At 35.0% G+C, this 20,279-nt stretch overlaps 1 protein-coding gene across 2 annotated transcripts; it reads right to left on the bottom strand.

The window, feature by feature from the left end:
- Window positions 1-3,879: 3,879 nt before the first annotated feature.
- On the bottom strand, window positions 3,880-19,947 carry abcb5 (ATP-binding cassette, sub-family B (MDR/TAP), member 5). 2 transcript variants are annotated; one of them, XM_083566158.1, is made up of 29 exons: window positions 19,831-19,947; window positions 16,532-16,616; window positions 16,283-16,397; window positions 16,112-16,175; window positions 15,874-16,024; window positions 15,212-15,293; window positions 14,910-15,101; window positions 14,600-14,771; window positions 14,270-14,394; window positions 13,996-14,173; window positions 13,780-13,893; window positions 13,532-13,642; window positions 13,326-13,451; window positions 13,013-13,216; window positions 12,654-12,824; window positions 12,372-12,533; window positions 12,025-12,255; window positions 11,694-11,843; window positions 11,374-11,478; window positions 11,179-11,256; window positions 11,015-11,098; window positions 10,375-10,578; window positions 10,024-10,124; window positions 9,614-9,754; window positions 9,348-9,504; window positions 8,985-9,182; window positions 8,622-8,828; window positions 7,892-8,038; window positions 3,880-4,862 (listed from the first exon to the last, which is right to left on the bottom strand). In XM_083566158.1, the coding sequence occupies exons 2-29, from the start codon at window positions 16,572-16,574 to the stop codon at window positions 4,665-4,667; spliced, it is 4,011 nt and encodes a 1,336-aa protein (XP_083422284.1). In that variant the 5' UTR covers window positions 16,575-16,616; window positions 19,831-19,947; the 3' UTR covers window positions 3,880-4,664. The 2 variants fall into 2 exon arrangements, with proteins under 2 accessions (XP_083422284.1, XP_083422285.1); XM_083566159.1 differs by having other exon boundaries at window positions 16,532-16,599; window positions 19,831-19,946.
- Window positions 19,948-20,279: the final 332 nt, after the last annotated feature.

Raw genomic sequence — 20,279 nt, 5'->3', positions numbered from 1 at the left:
ATTGATAAAAATAACATTTTGAAAGATGCAAGTAAATTATATTAATTACTTGAAACGAATTCAAGTTTTGAATTCGTTTCAAGTAATTAATATAATTTACTTCCATCTTTCAAAATGTTATTTCTTAATTTACAAGGTATTTTTCATTTTATTCTCACCAAAAAAGTGCGCCAGGTAACTTATAGTCTAGCTGAACCTGGATTCGATCAGATTTTTTGTAAAATTAGATTTATAATTAAAATTAAAATATTTACATTTATTTAAATTGAAATACTGAAAGTATTAAAGTGACTGGGGATGTGTATATCTCTGGTCTGGAGGCCACCAATTAGTCATTTTTAGCCACAAATTGTAATTACAGGTAGATAAGCCAAGGTGGAACTTTTAAAACAATTTCATTCTATCTATCTATCTATCTATCTATCTATCTATCTATCTATCTATCTATCTATCTATCTATCTATCTATCTATCTATCTATCTATCTATCTATCTATCTATCTATCTATCTATCTATCTATCATCATTTGTTCCTTTATTCATTCTATCATTTTTCTATTGCAACAATGATTGCCATTTCATTTTTTACAATTTTCAGAAATAATCATTAATCATTAAATGATTAATAGTTCAACTAGAACATTCAACTTTTCTGTTGGCATTTATTTCGTGATAAGAAAAAAGCATTTTAAAGGTATTTAATCCAATTTTGTGGACAAATGCCAATGCAGGAGATATAACCACGAAATGCATTTTATTTGCAGTTGGTAAAAAATAGGTGTGGCACCAAAGAAGATACTCATCAAACCTTCAAACAATTTTATATTTGATTTCTTAGATTACCTACATTCCTGCCGTGGCTTAATGAAAAGCACAAAAGATTAGTTATGTCTATGTAGAACAGTAGACAAGAACAGTATTACTGTATAAGTGAGTTGTCTCATCCCAGCATAAAAAAAAAATACTTTTGAGATAATCTTTTGTACTTTCTATCAAGTAAGTTTCATTCTTCCACAAATGGCAGAAATTAACATAAAAAAATAGGCCTATGGGACTGGTAACACAATGTGACTGGCCCCCTATTTTATTAGAAAAAAGACAGTGCAAAATAATATTTTGTAGTTGTTGAGTTTGTATATAAAAGAATAGTGCAACACAATGACAGGCATATACACTATAAGCAGGATACACTTCTTGTTTTGCTTGTTAGCTTGTGGCTTCACTTCTCAACCACCTTGCCCTTCTGATAGACCTAATTAATGCCAGCATTCTGGAAATCGCTCATGCAGTGGCAAAAAAAGGATATACCAGTGGCGTTTATTATGTAGAGGAACTTATCTGCCTTCAAAAAAAAATTAACAAATCACACATTCAAAATATTTTTGTATTCTTATATGTAAAACTATCTTTAAACTATGATCTACAAATGGGCTAAAAGTGACAACTGTCTTTGTTTCCATACAAATAAAATGTTCAGAATAATAATGAGAAAACAGACTTTTTTATTGCAGAGTATAAGCCAATCAAATTTATAAATCTTTTAACCAACATATAAAACCAATCTATATCTAAGGATGTAGGAACTTGGATTCTTTTCAAACTCAAAGGTATTCTAGAATAATTGTAATTGTACTTTCAATTAAGGTCATGTCTGTCAGGGACAACTGACCATGTCACTAAAAAGCATTCTCCACTGAATTTCCAGCACTCTTGTATAGTTGTAACACACATTCTATTCCTGGAGTATATAAGGTGCATGGACACTTGCATTTACTGTGAAGGACTGAATCCCTTCTGCATCCTGTAAATTGAAAAAGTGAGAAAACGGGTAAAAGTCCTACATTCATTCCTCATGTCATAAAAACAACTATTGAGTTCTCATACTCACCAACTACACCAGATTTACACTGCCATGAAGAAGCGTATTCTGTTAGAGGGCTGTTAGAGAGAAATATCAAGCTACAACCCAGAAAAAAATTGGGTAACTATGCAACAAAGTATGACCATGTGCGCAAATGCATTGTGCCTACGGCGAGCATAGTTAATCTGCTGGTCATGGTGTCATGGTGCTCACAATCCCACTATTTTCCAGCCTTCATCCACTCTGGGGCAGCAGGAAACTGTACAGTAATCACAATTTTAAATATTCTTTATACTTCATGATGTTTTCTTGATATCTTTATGATTTCTTTTACTTTACTTCATGGTACTTTTATACAACACAGAGCCTGGAAAGTATAGTTTTTAATTATCGAATTTGAAATTGAATGTAAGAATTTTGTGTATGAAAATTATACACAACCTTCTAGATGCATTAGATTAAAAAGCAAAACGTTTTTACAGCTGATACGGTGATTCAGTGGAAAATCACTTGAAACTGGTGCATTAACAGACTTGCTAATTTGCAGTGGCAAATAACATCAATTGAATGATTAGTAGTGACAATACTGGCAAATGCTAAAAAATGTAATACCCTTTTCTCATTCAGATGAAAATAAACCAGCACCAAATGAACTACATGGACTCTTCTTTCTATAAAATTTTGTTTGCAAGTTTACCAAAGGCTTAAACATTTCAAGAAATCAAAAGGAAAAGCAACCCCACACTGTTACATTAATAATTTTGTTAATTCCTGTTAATGGTTATACATTTTTTGTTGTTGAGACTATTACAGTAAGAGCTTAACATTTTGCTGAATGGCCTTGACCCATTTTTTTTCCAGGAATGTATTTCCTGTGTTTAAATACCAAATGTTTTTGTTTGTTGTAAAACACAGCCAATAGATTCCAGATGGTATATTCTTCTAGTAACACTATGATTGTTTTTTTAATTTGACACTTTTTTGTTAGTGGTGAAGGATATATGGGCTTTAATGGATTAACCTAGAAACAGGTTTTAGTAAAAGGATAAGACATATGACATAAATCTTTCCCTCACAATGAACTTTGGTTGCACTCATACCCAGAAATCAGACCAAGATCTTTCAAAGAACAAAACTGCCTGGTAGTTGGCCCCTAATGTATTTTGAGGTGAGTCACAGATTTCTGAAATTTCTAGCTCTCATCAAATATGTTTTTTTAACTTCTATATGACACCTATTCAAGTGTCACGTCTTTCTTCTGCTCCAGTATTACAGTAATACATGTTTTATTAAATATTTTAAGGATATGCTGTTCCCATGTTATATTGGCAGAAAGTAGCTTGCACTTTCAACACTTTTCACTAAAAGGAAAATAATACATGATAAAGGTAAATGCTACCTTAAAATGTGTGGAGCAATACAGTATTTTTAAATTAACCACATTATAAAAATCAGAAAGATCTTTCTGATGGCAAAAAAAATATAGGACTACTCACTTTAACCATGTATATCACTTAATTAAAAAATAGCACTACAAGACAGGTTGTTTAGGTAGTTAAAGTTGCTGGTCTTTTTATTTTGATACCCTCCTGCATGTACAACACTGACATTCATTTTCTTCATTAGTGCCAAGTTTCTCTGATTCACAGAAGCACATTAAAAAAAAAAAAAAAAGTATATATTTATGTATATGTTTATATGTTAGGTTATATGTTAATTTACACTTAAGTCACTTTAAAATCTCTTTATGTACACTTTAAAATCATATTTACAAAACTGTAGAAAAAAATATTATGAAAAGTCTCACAAAATGTTGCACATTTACAGATGTACTAAAAACGTATATACACATATGGCTAAATAAACAATAAGAATTCTTTGGAAATTATTTTATTAAATGAACACACTGTCTGCCAAAAAAAAAATGTGGACACCAGATCATCATCCTAGGATGTGCTTGTTCACCATCCCAGTCCATATTTCTTCTCTCATATTACTTTGTTGCTATATGCCATTACGTTTTTGTTTTGTTTTGTTTTAACAGCCTCCATTCTTTTAAGAATGTGTTCCACAGAATTTGGCAATGGAAGTTTCTGCCACAAGACTGTTAGTGAGGTCAGGCACTAATGTTTGGGAAGTAGGCACAGTGCCATTCCAGATCCTCCCAAAAGTGTTCAGTTTGGTTGAGGTCAAGACTCTGTGGAGGTTTGATTTTGTCTTCATTCACCCTAATGGACCCACTTTGTATGCAGGGCCGTTGCCATGTGGGAGCAGGTTTGGGATAGACCTCACAGTGTTAGTGATTATTGAGGGCTCAGACACGTGTGGGAAGAACCACACATGAATGTGATGGTCAGGTGACCACAAAGTTTTGGCTATATAGTGTGTCATTCCTTGTATGAAACTAAAAATTACTTCATTGCAAAAAATGTGGTACAAGTATGTTAGAAGTAACATGCAATATGTACCTATTTTCCTTCAACAGTCATTGATTTCTAAAGTTAAATCAACAAAAACATTTGGTTAAATGTAACCCAAATATATAGATAACAGATTACATCAAGACCATATATTGCTTGAACTTAATTATTGTACACATAGTTCTACAAAAAATATATTTTGATTTTGTGTCAACTAAATAGTATGAAGATTAATAAAGTTAAGAGATTTTTGTTAGACAGCTAGCATAGAGTATTAGAACATATTACAATAGCAGCAACTAATGTGTACATAGGGTTGTGTGCAAGATTCTGCTGAATGTAAATTGGCATGACACATTAATGCTTAAGCAAATAAAGTGACATTTAGTGGGAGACCTGGGCATTTACAAGGTCATAGTATGCTCCTTGTTTGGCAATTAGCTCGCTGTGTGTGCCTTGCTCAACCACCCTGCCATTCTGAATAACTGCAATGATGTCAGCGTTTTGGATAGTAGACAATCGGTGAGCAATGACGATGCAGGTGCGGCCCTGTCGAGCATCATCGAGGGCTTTCTGCACAATCTAGACCATAGCAAAGAGAAGAGACAGTTATCAGAAAATGGTTCTCATGATGAAAACTTTATTAAACCTTATATGTTACCTACAAGGGTCAATATGGATAACTATTGTTTACCATTGGAGTAGCTGTATTTGGAAATCAGGCCAAAATGTACTAGACTGTTGGAAATAAATGTAATGTTGTAATATTTAATTAGCCATCCATTTCATTGTAACGTCACTTAAAATAATAATCTGTGCATGGAATCAGCATTTCTGTAACTTCCTCTAGTCTAGAGAAAGTTTCTTCCCAGTGTCAGCTAGTGAAGTTCATTTCATCCACACTGGAGCAGACAATCTTCAATTTTCTTTATCATTTCCCCAGGTGGGTTTAGATTGGTCTACTAGATTGGGCTATCCCAAAGTTTCCTGGTCCTTTTTGTGAACTTGTGTATCTGTTTTTCCTCCACAATCTCAAAAGCAATGATTTCTGACGTTTCTCACTAGTTTCTAATGACATGCTAGACAGCACATGTAACCCATGAGTAAATGTAGCTAGTTTGTAAGTTGTATGCATTGAGATAAAGCAAATATTTCTTAATGGAGACATGAAGGACAGCCCTACCACCATGAACTGAAGATGCACTTCTGTTCCTTCACACCTCAGTAATAAAGATATGTTTGTTGAAACAGTTGTGCAACACTTTCTATAAAATCTCTATAAAGGAAATTCCAGTTCCGAGAGGAAATTGTGTAACGTTGCACCTATTGTTCACCAAACAATGTTTCATAACTTTGTGCTGAGGATGACTCTGTGCTTTGATGGACTGTGTTTGTTCCTTTGGTTTTTTTTTGCTCACTGCTGCATATAGTGCATCCAGAAAATATTCACAGTGCTTCACTTTTTTTTTTACATTTTATGTTACAGCCTTATTCCAAAATGTATTATATTTATTTTTTCCTCAAATTTCTACAAACAATACCCTGTATTGACAACATAAATAAGTTTGTTTAAAATCTTTGCAAAAATTATATAAAATAAAAAACAAAAACAATTACATGTACATAAGTATTCACAGCCTTTGCTTGATACTTTGCAGAAGGCCCTTCAGCATTAATTACAGCCTCAAGTCTTTTTCAGTACAATGCTACAAGCTTGGCACACCTACAGTATTTGTGGGCAGTTTCTCCTATTCTTCTTTGCAGAACCTCTCAAGCTCCATCAGGTTGGATGGGGAGTGTCAGTGCACAGCCATTTTGACATCTCTCCAGAGATGTTCAATCTGGTTCAAGTCTGAGCTCCAGATGGGCCACTCAAGGACATTCACAGAGTTGTCAAATAACCACTCCTTTGTGATTTTTGCTGTGTGCTTAGGGTCATTGTTCTGTTGGAAGGTGAACTGTCACCCATTCTGAAGCCAAAGAGCTCTGGAGCAAGTAGAGTCCTGGTGGTTTCAAACTTCTTCCATCTATGGATGATGGAGACCATTGTGCTTATTGCGACATTTAATGCAGCAGAAATTTTTCTGTACCCTTCCCCAGATCTGTGCCTTAATACAATCCTGTCTCAGAGGTCTTCAGACAATTCCTTGAACTTCATAGCTTGGTTTGTGCTCCAAAATACACTGTTAACTGTAGGACCCTATATAGACTGGTATATGCTTTTCCAAATCATGTCCAATTAACTGAATTCACCACAGCTGGACTACAATCAAGTTGTAGAAACACCTCAGGATGATCAGTGGAAACAGCATGCACCTCAGCATACTGTTGTGTCATGGAAAAGACTGTAAATACTTATGTATGTGTTTGTTTTGATTTTTAATAAATTAGCAAAAATTGTAAACAAACCTTGCATGCTGTCATTATGGGTTATTGTTTGCATGGAAAATAATGAATTTATTCAATTTTGGAATAAGACAAAATGTGGGAAAGGTGAAGCGCTGTGAATACTTTCCGGATGCACTGTACAATCTAGAAATACAAATAATACTGTTGTACCTCTCTTGAAATCCTTTTAGTACCGATGGAATACTCAAAAGGTGATTTTATTTTTGGTGCCACATGACATAAACCTTTAACAATTTAAAAAAAACAAAAAAAACAAAGCATAAACTAAATACAAGACAGAAACATTTTCCTATCCCGTTTAGGTTCAGATTAAAGGGGATTCTTTATAGAAATGTGCATATTTATCTTGATAAATAAACACTAATATATGCATCAGTCATCCAGTATATAGTCTATGGCCATGCAAACTTAAATATATTTTAGTGCCACATGTTAAAGAAATCCACTAACTCTTTGAAGCTCACATGTTCTTGTTGTAAATATCAGAGTTTTGTCTCTAATGTAATGTAATGTAAAACCTGTAATTAACCTGTCTCTAAACAAATAGCGCTGTTAATTGTAAGGTTATTCAGTCATTTGTAAAGAATATAAAGACTCTGGATGATTGGCAAGAAGAAATTACAACCATAAAGAGTTGACGATTGTGGAGTGGGGATGAGGCAGTTCATTAACAATAAATCATCATATCAATATGTTAAAGTTGTAGTTAACCTTGAATTTTAATTCTAGATCTCAAAATCTTGGCTAAATTCATATAAATGCTAATTCATAAATTCATATGCTTATTTCTTTACATATATTATCACTTTTTAAAGTGGGCATTAATTTGCATTAAGGGTTTATCGCAAAGTATGAAATGTGTTGTCTGGTTGTCTGAGCCATTAGGTGTTCTACAGACATGTGGTTTTATGATTGTTTCTGTTTATTCTGTGGAACACTGAGGGAGGAGGTTGTCATGCCCACCAGTTTTTGGTGGACTTTTCTGTGGCTACCACCAAGCATATCATTTGTTATGGTTAGGGTGTGTTTGGCAACAAAAGTGCATTGATTTCATATTGCTTATTGGTCATGCTTCTTTTGGTTAATGCCATCTTATTTCAGTCAAACCTTTTTTATATTAAAAGTTTTTAGGATTGTCATGCATTGTAAATATATTATTGCATCGACAGTATAACAAAGACAATCAGAAACCTTTTACCTACCTTTTCACTCTCTGTGTCCAAGGCTGAAGTAGCTTCATCCAGAAGCAGCACTTTAGGTTGTCGGACCAAAGCTCGAGCAATTGCTATCCTCTGTTTCTGGCCACCAGACATCTGAGTGCCTTTATCTCCCACACGTGTGTTGTATTTCTAAAATTATATTGAACATGGTGTTCATGAATATAAAGTTAAAACTGTATAAATGTGACATGTAAAGCTTCAAAGCATAAATTATATGGTCAAAGGTTTGTGAACACCTGACCATCACACCTATATGTGGGTCTTACCCAAACTGCTGCCAAAATGTTGAAGGCACACAATTATCTAAAATGTCTTATTATCCAGAATCTAGTGAAAACTTGGGACTAAATCTGATCTGTCAGGTATTCACATATTTAGCTAAATATTGTGTAATTCATTGTGCAAGGGCCTATACCTATTATGCCTATAAAAGCTGTTTTATGACAGTTTGAATGTTTCTTGTATGTATGCATTTTGCAGTTGGAATGAATATTTTGTGGTAAGAGAAATCTGTTCTCTCGCTAAGTGAAGTTACAGCATTTTTAACATAAAAACATTTCCTCAAGGTAAAAAATGCCTGCACCTACACATTTTGTATATAAATTGTTACATATTTACAAAGAAATACATTCTTTATGCAATGAATAATTATGCTAAATTAACTTATTGAAGAACATGCACTGGAAAAATAATGCCTAGACTGAAATTTTACCTCTGGCAGGCCAAGAATAAAGGTATGGATATTAGCATTTTTAGCAGCCTCCTCAACCTCTGCCTGGCTGACCACACGGCTGTTGTCTCCATACTGTATATTCTCAGCAATAGTGCAGTCAAACAGGATGGGCTCCTGAGAGACAAGACCCAGCTGAGAGCGCAGCCAAGCAATGTTCAGTTTCTTTGAGTCCACCCCGTCCAGTAGCTAAACAAGAAAATTCCGAAAACAGTCAGTTTAATGGCATCTAGTGTCTTTTTGTCACAAAAAGGAATTAAACTATAAATGCTTATGCATAGCTGATATGACTGAGGTCAATTTAAAAGTAAGCTTCAGAAAAGTGTTTTTATTGTCCTAACGCACCACTTCTCCACTTGCAGTGTTGTAGAACCGTTCCAACAGCTGGACTGATGTGCTTTTCCCACAACCACTGCCTCCCACCAGTGCGAGCGTCTGTCCTTGAGCCACTGATACGTTTAGGCCTTGCAGAATTTTTGTGTTTGGACGTGTCGGGTATGCAAAGTGCACATCATGGAACGCTATATCTCCCTTAAAGTTTGTCTGAAAGAAGCGCAGGAACTCTTCTTATTAATATATTTTGTATGTATATTTATAAAGACTATACAGCAGAAGCGCTGAGCTGGTAATGTTTTAAAAAAGTAATATAATAAGGGATACAATAGGTTTAGAACTTAAAAGTCAAAGTCTGAGGTAAAAAACACTTACTGGTTTGTCTCCTGCCTCACTATAAATGTCAATCTCAGGCTCTTTCGCAAGTAAGTCTAAGATTCTCCAAGTTGCAACTTTAGCTTTGGCAAAGTCTGGGGCAAATGATGAAGACTGGCCGATACTCATGGCAGCAAAGACAATGACTGAAAACACCCTGATATAAATAAATAAATAAATAAATAAATAAATAAATAAATAAATAAATAATATATATCACACATTATCAGTGTGATGATATGACATAGCTCCCAAATTATGCTTACAGGAAAACATTCTCATATTGAGTGTAGCAATGTGCAATCAGCCAAGAGCCAAAGCGGAAGATTGCAGCATTAACAAAGAAAGGAATTGCTTGAGAAATCGCAAAGGTGAGTCCATAGATAGGTGCTTTACACAAGGCAGACCTAAAAAAAAAAAATTAATTTGTAAGATCAGACATTTAATCAATGTTGATAAAATACAGACATGCAACAAATGAAATGAAAATCTTGCTTTCTAATAGGTCAGGTGAATTTGGTCCATGATGGCCAAACACCATAATAAAACAGTTTTGTGTCATTTTGTTTTCTTAAATTTGTCACCTGTCTATATGTATCAAATAACTCGAATGTATTCCTTTATTTATTCTGTAAATAAATGCATTAAAAATAGAAGAACTGGAACTAAGATGTACCGATATGGTTTAGACAGGCTTTCATTAAACTTGCGGAAGAAGACATCTTCTCTTGTTAATGCAACAACAGTCTTGAAGTTTTCTACTACTTCTGTGGATATCTGTGAAAGATAAGCATCAAAGTAAAGTTGTGGTTTAAAGACATGTCACTTTGCATTTTATTTGCTTAGAGGATGTCAACATTAGGATAATGCAGCAGCCTGACATACACACACTTCATTTTGAAAGTTACTACTAAGTTATCTACTAAGTAGCAAAAACAAAACTAATCTTGTAGTAGAATTATTAAAGTGTGCTTTTTTCATTTTGGTTTGAATTGAATTGTAATAATGCAACAATATAATACTGTACCTTGCCAGACATCTCTAATGCATTCTGGTCTTTGGATGCATGACCTCCCAGAGCTCTCATCTGGATGAAATGGGACCCAATGAGAAATGGCACACAGGCGAGGATAAGAAAGGTAAGTTGCCAGCAAAAAATGAAGGCTATAATCACAGCAATGCCTAGGGAACAAACTGTGCCAACAGTCAAGCCCAGTCGAGATCCTGAGGCCTATAAAAGAAATTTAGGAAAGAAGAATTGTAAGAATGATCAATATTAATGTTAATAGTAACAAAGCAATGCAAACAAAAAAATTATGATAACAATATAATATTGTTGAAAACACATGAGCTTGGGTGTAAATGTGCTTTCTAAACTAATGCTGTGATGTGACAGTTTACACAATTTGGACATTTATGAGTGCAGTTTATAAATGCCTGTACAAGTGTTTAGCTGTGTTAATCTCTCATTTCTCATATCTCTGTTAGTCCAGACTTACCTTCCTCACTTACTAACATCAGTTAAAAACCTTTCCCTGTTTTACAGTAGGTTCTCAATAATTCATAGCAGATATGGAATTACACAGTCTGTGTTTACATTTTATAACCAAACAATAGTTTTGTACTTTTGAAAGCTACACAGACTAAATAAAGAGTTGCTTACTTACCCCTTTAACCATTGATGCATCTGTTGCTAATTTAGTGGTTAGAACTCCCACTGCATTGTCGTGATTATCAAACCAGGCAATGTCCTAAAAAAATTACAAAAAGCATGACGGGAGTACTAAAAGCAGCCTGTGTAGTACAACAGTGCAGCACAGTGTTGGTATACCTGTCTCAAAATGGCTTTAAATGCCTGACTCCTCAGCCTCATGGTTAAAATCTCCCCAGACTTGCCAAACATGAAGCCCTGGACATAATGGTAAGCATAAAGATGTGAATAATAAAAAAAAAAAAAACCTTCAAGAAAACATCCGGTTTAAAATAATAAAGTGGGTTACATTAAAGATGTTATTTATTCGTGTACCTGGAGGAAATAGGTGATGAATGACACAGCCCCAAGGAGGAGGAACAGAAGAGAGAACATTAGAGTCTTCTGTCGCTTCACATCAGGGTCAGGCTCAGCAAATACCTAAAGATTAATCAAATTTTTTACAATTGTAAAAAACATACTACTACTACTACTACTAATAATAATAATAATAAATACCTAAAATGTGAATGTATGCAAAATTGTGCCCTTGGACCAGTCTGCTCACTGTGCATGAATCACATGCATGCAAAAAAATAAAAATAAAATAAAATAAAACTGTTTGACAGCAAGCACAAGGAAAGACAGATACTCACACCAATGATTTTGGCAAACAGGATAGCCACACAAGGATAGACAGCTCCTCCCACAAAGCTGGCCAGTATGCCCACCATCATGTAGGGCCACTCAGGTTTGTTCAGAGCCAGAATCCTTCCAAAAGAGACATCTTCAACCTTTTCCTTCTCCTGAAAAAGGGACAAAAATATTTAATAACAAAACTGCATTTGTGTGGTTAGAATGTGTAGTTAATCATTCAATAATTCCATTGCTGCAGCTGTACAACAGTAGTGAACAATTAGCAAGGTCATTTCATTTTGTTAATTTATACCATCTTAAAATGAAAGGCAATGCGTGTTTGCATTGTACCTTCTTCTTGGATTTGGTCTTTTTTGACTTCTTTTTCGATTTCCTTTTTGATTCTCTCCTTTGAAGATTTATGCTACGTCTTATTGAATTCCTTGCAATACCATTATTTTCAATTGTGACTTCCATCAAGTCGTCAGCATTGTCGGATGATTCCTCTTCCTCATCATCATCCTCGTCAAAATCGAAATCCTCACCATCATCGTCACTGTCATCGTCCGGATTTCCCTGTGTCTATATGAGATAAATATAGATAGAAGTTTAGAGAAAAAATGAAGCCTTTTACAGTAATTAGACTTATGCAAGAACTGTTTATTCAGACTGCTTCCACCGCTTGTTGCACGTTTTACCTGCTGTGTGACAAGAGAATAGTAGACTCCTTTCTTGCTCATGAGTTCCCTGTGAGTGCCGTGCTCCACCACCTGACCATCTTTGAAGCCAGCAATTATATCAGCAGTACGAATTGTGGACAGACGGTGAGCAATCACTATAGTTGTTCGGCCTGCCCTTGCCTGGGAAGGAACATAAGCAGGTTATTCATCAGCTATTTTCCATCATGTAATCAGGATGGAAAAAATTACTATGAGGTGAATCATTAAGTGGTGCTTTGAGGGTACTTCTATTTGTTCTACCTTATCTAAAGCAGCCTGGACAATAGCTTCACTCTGAGTGTCCAGGGCTGATGTAGCTTCATCCAGCAAGAGGATTTTGGGATTTTTGACCAAAGCACGAGCAATAGCAATCCTCTGCTTCTGCCCACCACTCAATTGAGCTCCACGCTCCCCAACCATGGTGTTCAGCTTCTGTTTTCGAAAAGCAAGTTCAACATTTATGTGGTCTCTGAACAAAACTTGAAGAATTTATTTAGATGTTGTGCCTTTATTAGTATTATAAAGATTAAAATATTTAAAACCGAACACAGAGGCAAGCCTTCCTTCCATATAATCCTGCATATAAATTTGGTCATAGGTATGAAATCCACAACTCTTACCTCTGGTAGGTTAGAGATGAATTCATAAGCATTGGCCTCTCTCACAGCTTGTTCAATGTCCTCATCAGTGGCATTCTCACGACCATAACGTATGTTCTCAGCAATAGTAGTGCCAAAGAGTACAGGCTCCTGGCTCACAATGCCCACGTTTTCTCTCAGCCAACGCACATTTAGAGTGCGGATATCTCGACCATCCAGGGTGACCTGCAACCATGGATGCCCTAATCAGAGCAAGTAACCAAACAAGTATCTAACCACAGAGGCCTGAATTCTCAATTAACAATTTGATCGCCACTGATCTCCATATACTTACCTCTCCTTGATCTGTATCATAAAACCGCTGCAGCAGCTGAATGGTGGTGCTCTTCCCACAGCCACTCTCCCCCACCAGAGCAATTGTCTTTCCACTGGGTACTTTTAGGCTCATTCCCTGCAGAATCTATGACAGGATGAAATATAAGTGAGCAAAAATAATAGGTTACCTCTCTTAAAAAAGCTATTAAATGTTACATTGATTACCTTCACATCCTTTCTGGAAGGGTAACTGAAGTGGATGTTTTTGAATTCAATGTCACCTTTCATCGTATCTGGTTTGTAGCCTTCTTTTGAACTGCTGTCAATGGGACGAGGCTATGACAGTAAATCAGGATCTAATTAAGTTTTATATTGTTATAACATACATTTGTTATTTACTTTACATGGCCAATTACATAATTTACCAACTAATTATTAAAAGGTGTAAGGTTTAAAAAAGATAACATCATTACCATATCAATGGTATTGTAGATGGCGCTTGCAGCACCACGGGCTTTAGCAACACTCTCCAAGTTGGGAGCTGCCTGACCCAGAGAGAATGACCCTATCATCACTGAAAAGAAGACCTGCTCACAGAAACCCAAGATAAACATACAACAGTTGTAGCTATTACAGATTAAGCAGAAAAGGCTGTTACATGCTGGGACACAATGAGGGACCAAACTCACAGTAAGGACTTTTCCAATGGAGTAGTTTTCTGGTTCATCCACAGAGAGCTTTGTGCCATACCAAAATGCAAGGGCATATGTTCCTAATATGAAGAACTGAGTTACCCCTATTGACACATTTGTAGTAATAGCTTTCTTCACTCCAAAGTTTTTTGCATCTACCAAGTTAGTTTCATACCTACAAATAGGGAAATAAATTAAATAGAGTGCTTTTGGTCAGCTTGTAAATATGCTGACCTTTAAACAACATAAATAAAATTCAACAGGTTCTTACTTATCCAGAGCTTTCTTTTGACCATTGAATGCAACAACTGTCCTAATAGCCACAAGTATTTCTTCAGCCACAGCTCCTGCTTTGGCATAAGATGTCAACTCTTTACTTGTAAGAGTGGCAAGAATCTTTGTGAGAAGAAATCATAAATATAATCATTATGCACTGTATTGTGTTAGTGAAATCACACCTAATAAAAAGCTTTCCAAATATAAAAATGTAATCCTAGCAATCTAGTGTTTATTACTCTTGAATGGCAAAATAATGAACATTGTACATAACGAAAAAGTTATTAAAAGTTTGTAAGATTTCCTAGTAACAAACTTTACTTACTGTAGACCATACAGCAGCTGAACCTGCCAGCAGTGGACTCACTGCCAAAATGACTAAGGTCAACTTCCAACCGAAAATAAATCCAATAATTATTCCTGTAAGAAATCTGCAGAAGAACTGCACAAATATTGCAATCTTGTCTCCCAGGCCATCATTAATGGTGTTTATATCACTGTTGATGTCAAAAAGATCAGTGATATTAATTAAAGTGGAGTTCAATTACACTCAGCTTTGAACAGCAATAGTTCTAGCAGTTTTAAAATGTTCAATAAAGTGTGCAGAATGAATCATGGACCTGATCATAACCTACTCTGTGAGTCGAGTGTTAAGTTCTCCAATGGGATGTGTGTCGAACCATGCCATAGGCTGATGGAGGATCGCATGGAAGTAATTCTCTCTGATCCGCTTGGTCTGTCTAGTGGCTGTCATTACGAATAACATGACTTGAAACACTCCAAAGAAAAAAACCCCAGCCCCAATGGCAACAAAGTAATAGGCATATCTGTGAAAAAATTTGTGAAAAAGAGAATTTGTGGTTGGCATCAGGACTAAAAAATAATGAGTATTTATGACTTGTTAAGAAAAAAAAAAAGGTAAATTAATTTAATTTACGTTGTCATTGATGCTTCAATGTCAACTCCTGGTATAGGAACACAGAGTGTAGGATCCAGTGTGACGTTAAAGCTGTAGTTTCCTGTAAAGTTTCATTTAGAAGGTTAGAAACTCCCACAATGACTGGGATGACTAAATATTCAGCGTTACATTTGTGTACTGACATTTTGTCATGAGCTTGAAAAAAGTATTAACTGCATCCTATTAGCTAAGAATAATGTGACTGTGAAAGTATTTTCTTTTCTATATTTTTATACTGATCGAAATATTTTGTGAGCTTTTATGCTCTATGGATAGAGACATCAGCAGCCTATAAAAGGCCACTTCCAACTAAGAAAAAAAAAGCCAAACTTTGTCATATTGATGCTTGTCCTCTCTGAGAGGACAAATATATTCAAACCATGCAGCAAAATGTTCCATGTAATAATAGAATCACATTCCCATTTGTATCTAAAGACTCACAAGCTATATTGTTATCAAGCTACACAATATACAGAATAATTTGAAGTGACTAAAAATTTTTTTTATTTTTTCCTCCCACACATCGGTAAATGCTAGTGTTGGCATGTAAACTGTTATTGGTAAGAGCTTTTAGAACGTTCAAGAATGAAAAATCCTAAACAATTCTAGTGAAAGTATAATGTGCATTTTACATACTGTACCTGTGATGTTGAACGTTTGTCCACTTTGTACAAAGCTGTCAGTCATTTGTCCAAACACTATACACATTATGGGCAGTGCAGCACCATGTATAGCAGCACATACAAGAGCAATCAACATCAGGAACACCTCTGGACAGGTGGCATAACGAAACTGTAATTATAAAAGAACATATTATTGTGACATTACGGTAAGTCAAATTCAGTTATATTTGTATATATTTGTATGGCACTTTCTTACCAGCTGAAAAAGCCCAACTGATTTTATTTGTTCCTTTGGCTTATCAGACTTTTTTTTCTTCTTTCTTTAATAACAAAAAATTATTAATATGAATATTGAATTATTTACAATAACAAATTACAATAATGTACAGTACAGAAAGAATGAATTCCAATTTATTTATTTATTTACTTTTTGGTATTTGATTTGGATTTGGAGTCCTCCCCTGGAGGATTCTCTGGGTTCTCGTTCAAGTATTTCTCATCTTGAGAGAAGGCCAAGTTGAGATGACCAACGGGATTTCCCTCTAAGAAGAAAAAATTGTGTTCTTTTTAACAAGATAGAAAAGTCTAATGGGACATGCATAGTCAGTAATAAGATTATTATTTTTTTTTTAATCAGTGATGATTCATGCTGTGTGCATGGGAGGAATGATCATACCCTGTTGGTCTGGTTGGGGTTCTGCGTTCTGGTCCTCTCTCATAGTTCCACAATGATATTTATGTCACCTTTTGAAGATGTTATTCTAATTAAAGAAAGTATTGGTTTTTTTAGTGAACAGCAATTTGTGGATGTCCTAAGGTTCTTATTCATTATGTTTACAAGTCGTTAAGTTTGTAAATTAATTTTAAGCATTTTTAGCTAGTCCTTCAAGTATTTTGTGTTATACAATTCCTGTTTATCGTGTTTATACTCATTTATGTAAGGTTAGCTGCACAGACCGGAAAAGAACTATAATAACTGAAGGAAAACTTAACGAACAGGTAGTCTAACAAAACAGATTTGCAGATGTGCAGATTTAATGTGATACAATTGAAGATTTCTGTAGAGTAAACATAAGAAAGCAAACAAAATAAGATAGAACAAGGTGAACAGACATGAAAACAAGAATATCTGATTACAGTGTATTTTATTAGAATGAGTTGGAATTCTTTAGTTATAAAATCTGGTTATTCCTAAATACAGAGCTAAGAAATTTTTGAATTCATTGCAATTTCTCAAAAATGCTATAAATTGAGTATTAACTTGAAATCTATTTCTTAAAATATTATTACATATGACAAAATAGTTCAGCTGTGTATTTCTTGTTGTATTTAAATACTAAAGTCACAGAAATGTGCAGTAAAGAATATAAATTAGATCAAGATAGATGGAGTTGTGTAAGACATTTCATGCAGAGACACGCTGTGGTTTCTGTACAAAAACATCTGAGCTTATATGCACAGTTGAACTCATGCAGCAACACCTGAACCTGAACACCTTTAGGAACATTCACTTAAGGAAGGGAACACATCAGGCATCAGCCAAAATAGAGGATATATAGAATAATGAATAATGAATATATATATATATATATATATATATATATATATATATATATATATATATATATATATATATATATATATATATATATATATATATGTATCTTTTTAGTCGAACGGTGAGTCAGTGGCTGGCTGGCTGTTCTGCACCTGAATTATTTTCCCTCCAAAAATAAGGTGTGGCAATATTGTTGCAGGCTTTAAAGTTTTCCCACTGAATTTGCATACATTTGAACTACAGTAGGGTCATGAGCTTTTCAAATAGACACAAAGCACTTTTTTTTTTTACTTTATTTACTAACTTCAGAGAAGAACAAGAAAAAAACTAGTGTTATTGGCTGTGATATAAAGTGATATAATTAAGCATATAAGTTTAAATTAAAATTGTAATCCTAGCCATCCTGGCCAAATAAAATCAATTATACAAACTAAAATGTCCTGAAATGCTGTAAAATGTATAAATCAATGACTCAGTGGTGACATGGTGCTAATTTCCAGTTATCTTTTCGTTTATATATATATATATATATATATATATATATATATATATATATATATATATATATATATATATATATTTATTCAATATTAATTTTTAAATAAACCTTGGTTCTTTCAAACCAGTATCAAAAATGAAATAATTATGAATCAAATTAACATATATATACAGTGAGGAAAATAAGTATTTGAACACCCTGCTATTTTGCAAATTCTCCCACTTAGAAATCATGGAGTGGTCATCATAAAATTGTCATCGTAGGTGCATGTCCACTGTGAGAGACATGATCTAAAAACAAAATCCTGAAATCACAATGTATGATTTTTAAACTATTTATTTGTATGATACAGCTGCAAATAAGTATTTGAACACCTGAGAAAGTCAATGTTAATATTTGGTACAGTAGCCTTTGTTTGCAATTACAGAGGTCAAACGTTTCCTGTAGTTTTTCACCAGGTTTGCACACACTGCAGGAGGGATTTTGGCCCACTCCTCCACACAGATCTTCTCTAGATCAGTCAGGTTTCTGGCCTGTCGCTGAGAAGCACGGAGTTTGAGCTCCCTCCAAAGATTCTCTATTGGGTTTAGGTCTGGAGACTGGTTAGGCCACGCCAGAACCTTGATATGCTTCTTACAGAGCCACTCCTTGGTTATCCTGGCTGTGTGCTTGGGGTCATTGTCATGTTGGAAGACCCAGCCTCGACCCATCTTCAATGCTCTAACTGAGGGAAGGAGGTTGTTCCCCAAAATCTCGCAATACATGGCCCCGGTCATCCTCTCCTTAATACAGTGCAGTCGCCCTGTCCCATGTGCAGAAAAACACCCCCAAAGCATGATGCTACCACCCCCATGCTTCACAGTAGGGATAGTGTTCTTGGGATGGTACTTATCATTCTTCTTCCTCCAAACACATTTAGTGGAATTATGACCCAAAAGTTCTATTTTGGTCTCATCTGACCACATGACTTTCTCCCATGACTCCTCTGGATCATTCAAATGGTCATTGGCAAACTTAGGACGTGCCTGGACATGTGCTGGTTTAAGCAGGGGAACCTTCCGTGCCATGCATGATTTCAAACTATGACGTCTTAGTGTATTACCAACAGTAACCTTGGAAACGGTGGTCCCAGCTCTTTTCAGGTCATTGACCAGCTCCTCCCGTGTAGTTCTGAGCTGATTTCTTACCTTCCTTAGGATCATTGAGACCCCACGAGGTGAGATCTTGCATGGAGCCCCAGTCCGAGGGAGATTGTCAGTCATGTTCAGCTTCTTCCATTTTCTAATGATTGCTCCAACAGTGGACCTTTTTTCACCAAGCTGCTTGGCAATTTCCCCGTAGCCCTTTCCAGCCTTGTGGAGGTGTACAATTTTGTCTCTAGTGTCTTTGGACAGCTCTTTGGTCTTGGCCATGTTAGTAGTTGGATTCTTTTCTGATTGTATGGGGTGGACAGGTGTCTTTATGCAGCTAACAACCTTGAACAGGTGCATCTAATTTAGGATAATAAATGTAGTGGAGGTGGACATTTTAAAGGCAGACTAACAGGTCTTTGAGGGTCAGAATTCTAGCTGATAGACAGGTGTTCAAATATTTATTTGCAGCTGTATCATACAAATAAATAGTTTAAAAATCATATATTGTGATTTCTGGATTTTTTTTTTTTTAGATTATGTCTCTCACAGTGGACATGCACCTACGATGACAATTTCAGACCCCTCCATGATTTCTAAGTGGGAGAACTTGCAAAATAGCAGGGTGTTCAAATACTTATTTTCCTCACTGTATATATAGCTGTAAACAAAATACATGTTACAAAATTGTGCAGCACTAGAGATATAGCTTAACTTAGTAGAAGTAGAAAATAGTAATCGTACTAGATTTCACAAAGAAAAAGTAAAATTTTCTTTAAAAAACTTACCACGTGAGGTTTTCAGAAAGAGTTACATGAGCACTCTAAAGGTCATGAAGGTTTCTTTTGACTCCTAGAACAAATGCTTTATATTCTGCGGTATGTCAACTCCCAAAGAACACACCCCCAACACAGACATCTGACTGTGTCAGATGGCACAAGTTAAAAAAATGTGAGTGATTTTTTTCCCCTGTAAAGGACATTGAAGTTCATTTGCTGTGCCTTCTAGGTGCCTTAATGAATGACAGGTTCATGCGGGTTGCATAACAATATAAATAAAAAGAAAGCTACCAAAGTTAAAAATAATTCCATAGTGTGATCTGAAGCAATTTATTTAAGGACGGTATCCCAAATTTATTTAAGCACATTCTGTTTTATATATAATTATTTTTTTCTGTTATTAAAATTGTGTTATGAATAATTATAAATATAATATATACAAAAATAAATATGAACAA

The sequence above is a fragment of the Silurus aristotelis genome (genome assembly GCF_946808225.1).
Source record: "Silurus aristotelis genome assembly, chromosome: 1".
Taxonomy (NCBI): domain Eukaryota; kingdom Metazoa; phylum Chordata; class Actinopteri; order Siluriformes; family Siluridae; genus Silurus; species Silurus aristotelis.
The sequence above is the reverse complement of the archived record's forward strand: the minus strand, read 5'-3'. Positions and strand labels throughout refer to the sequence as shown.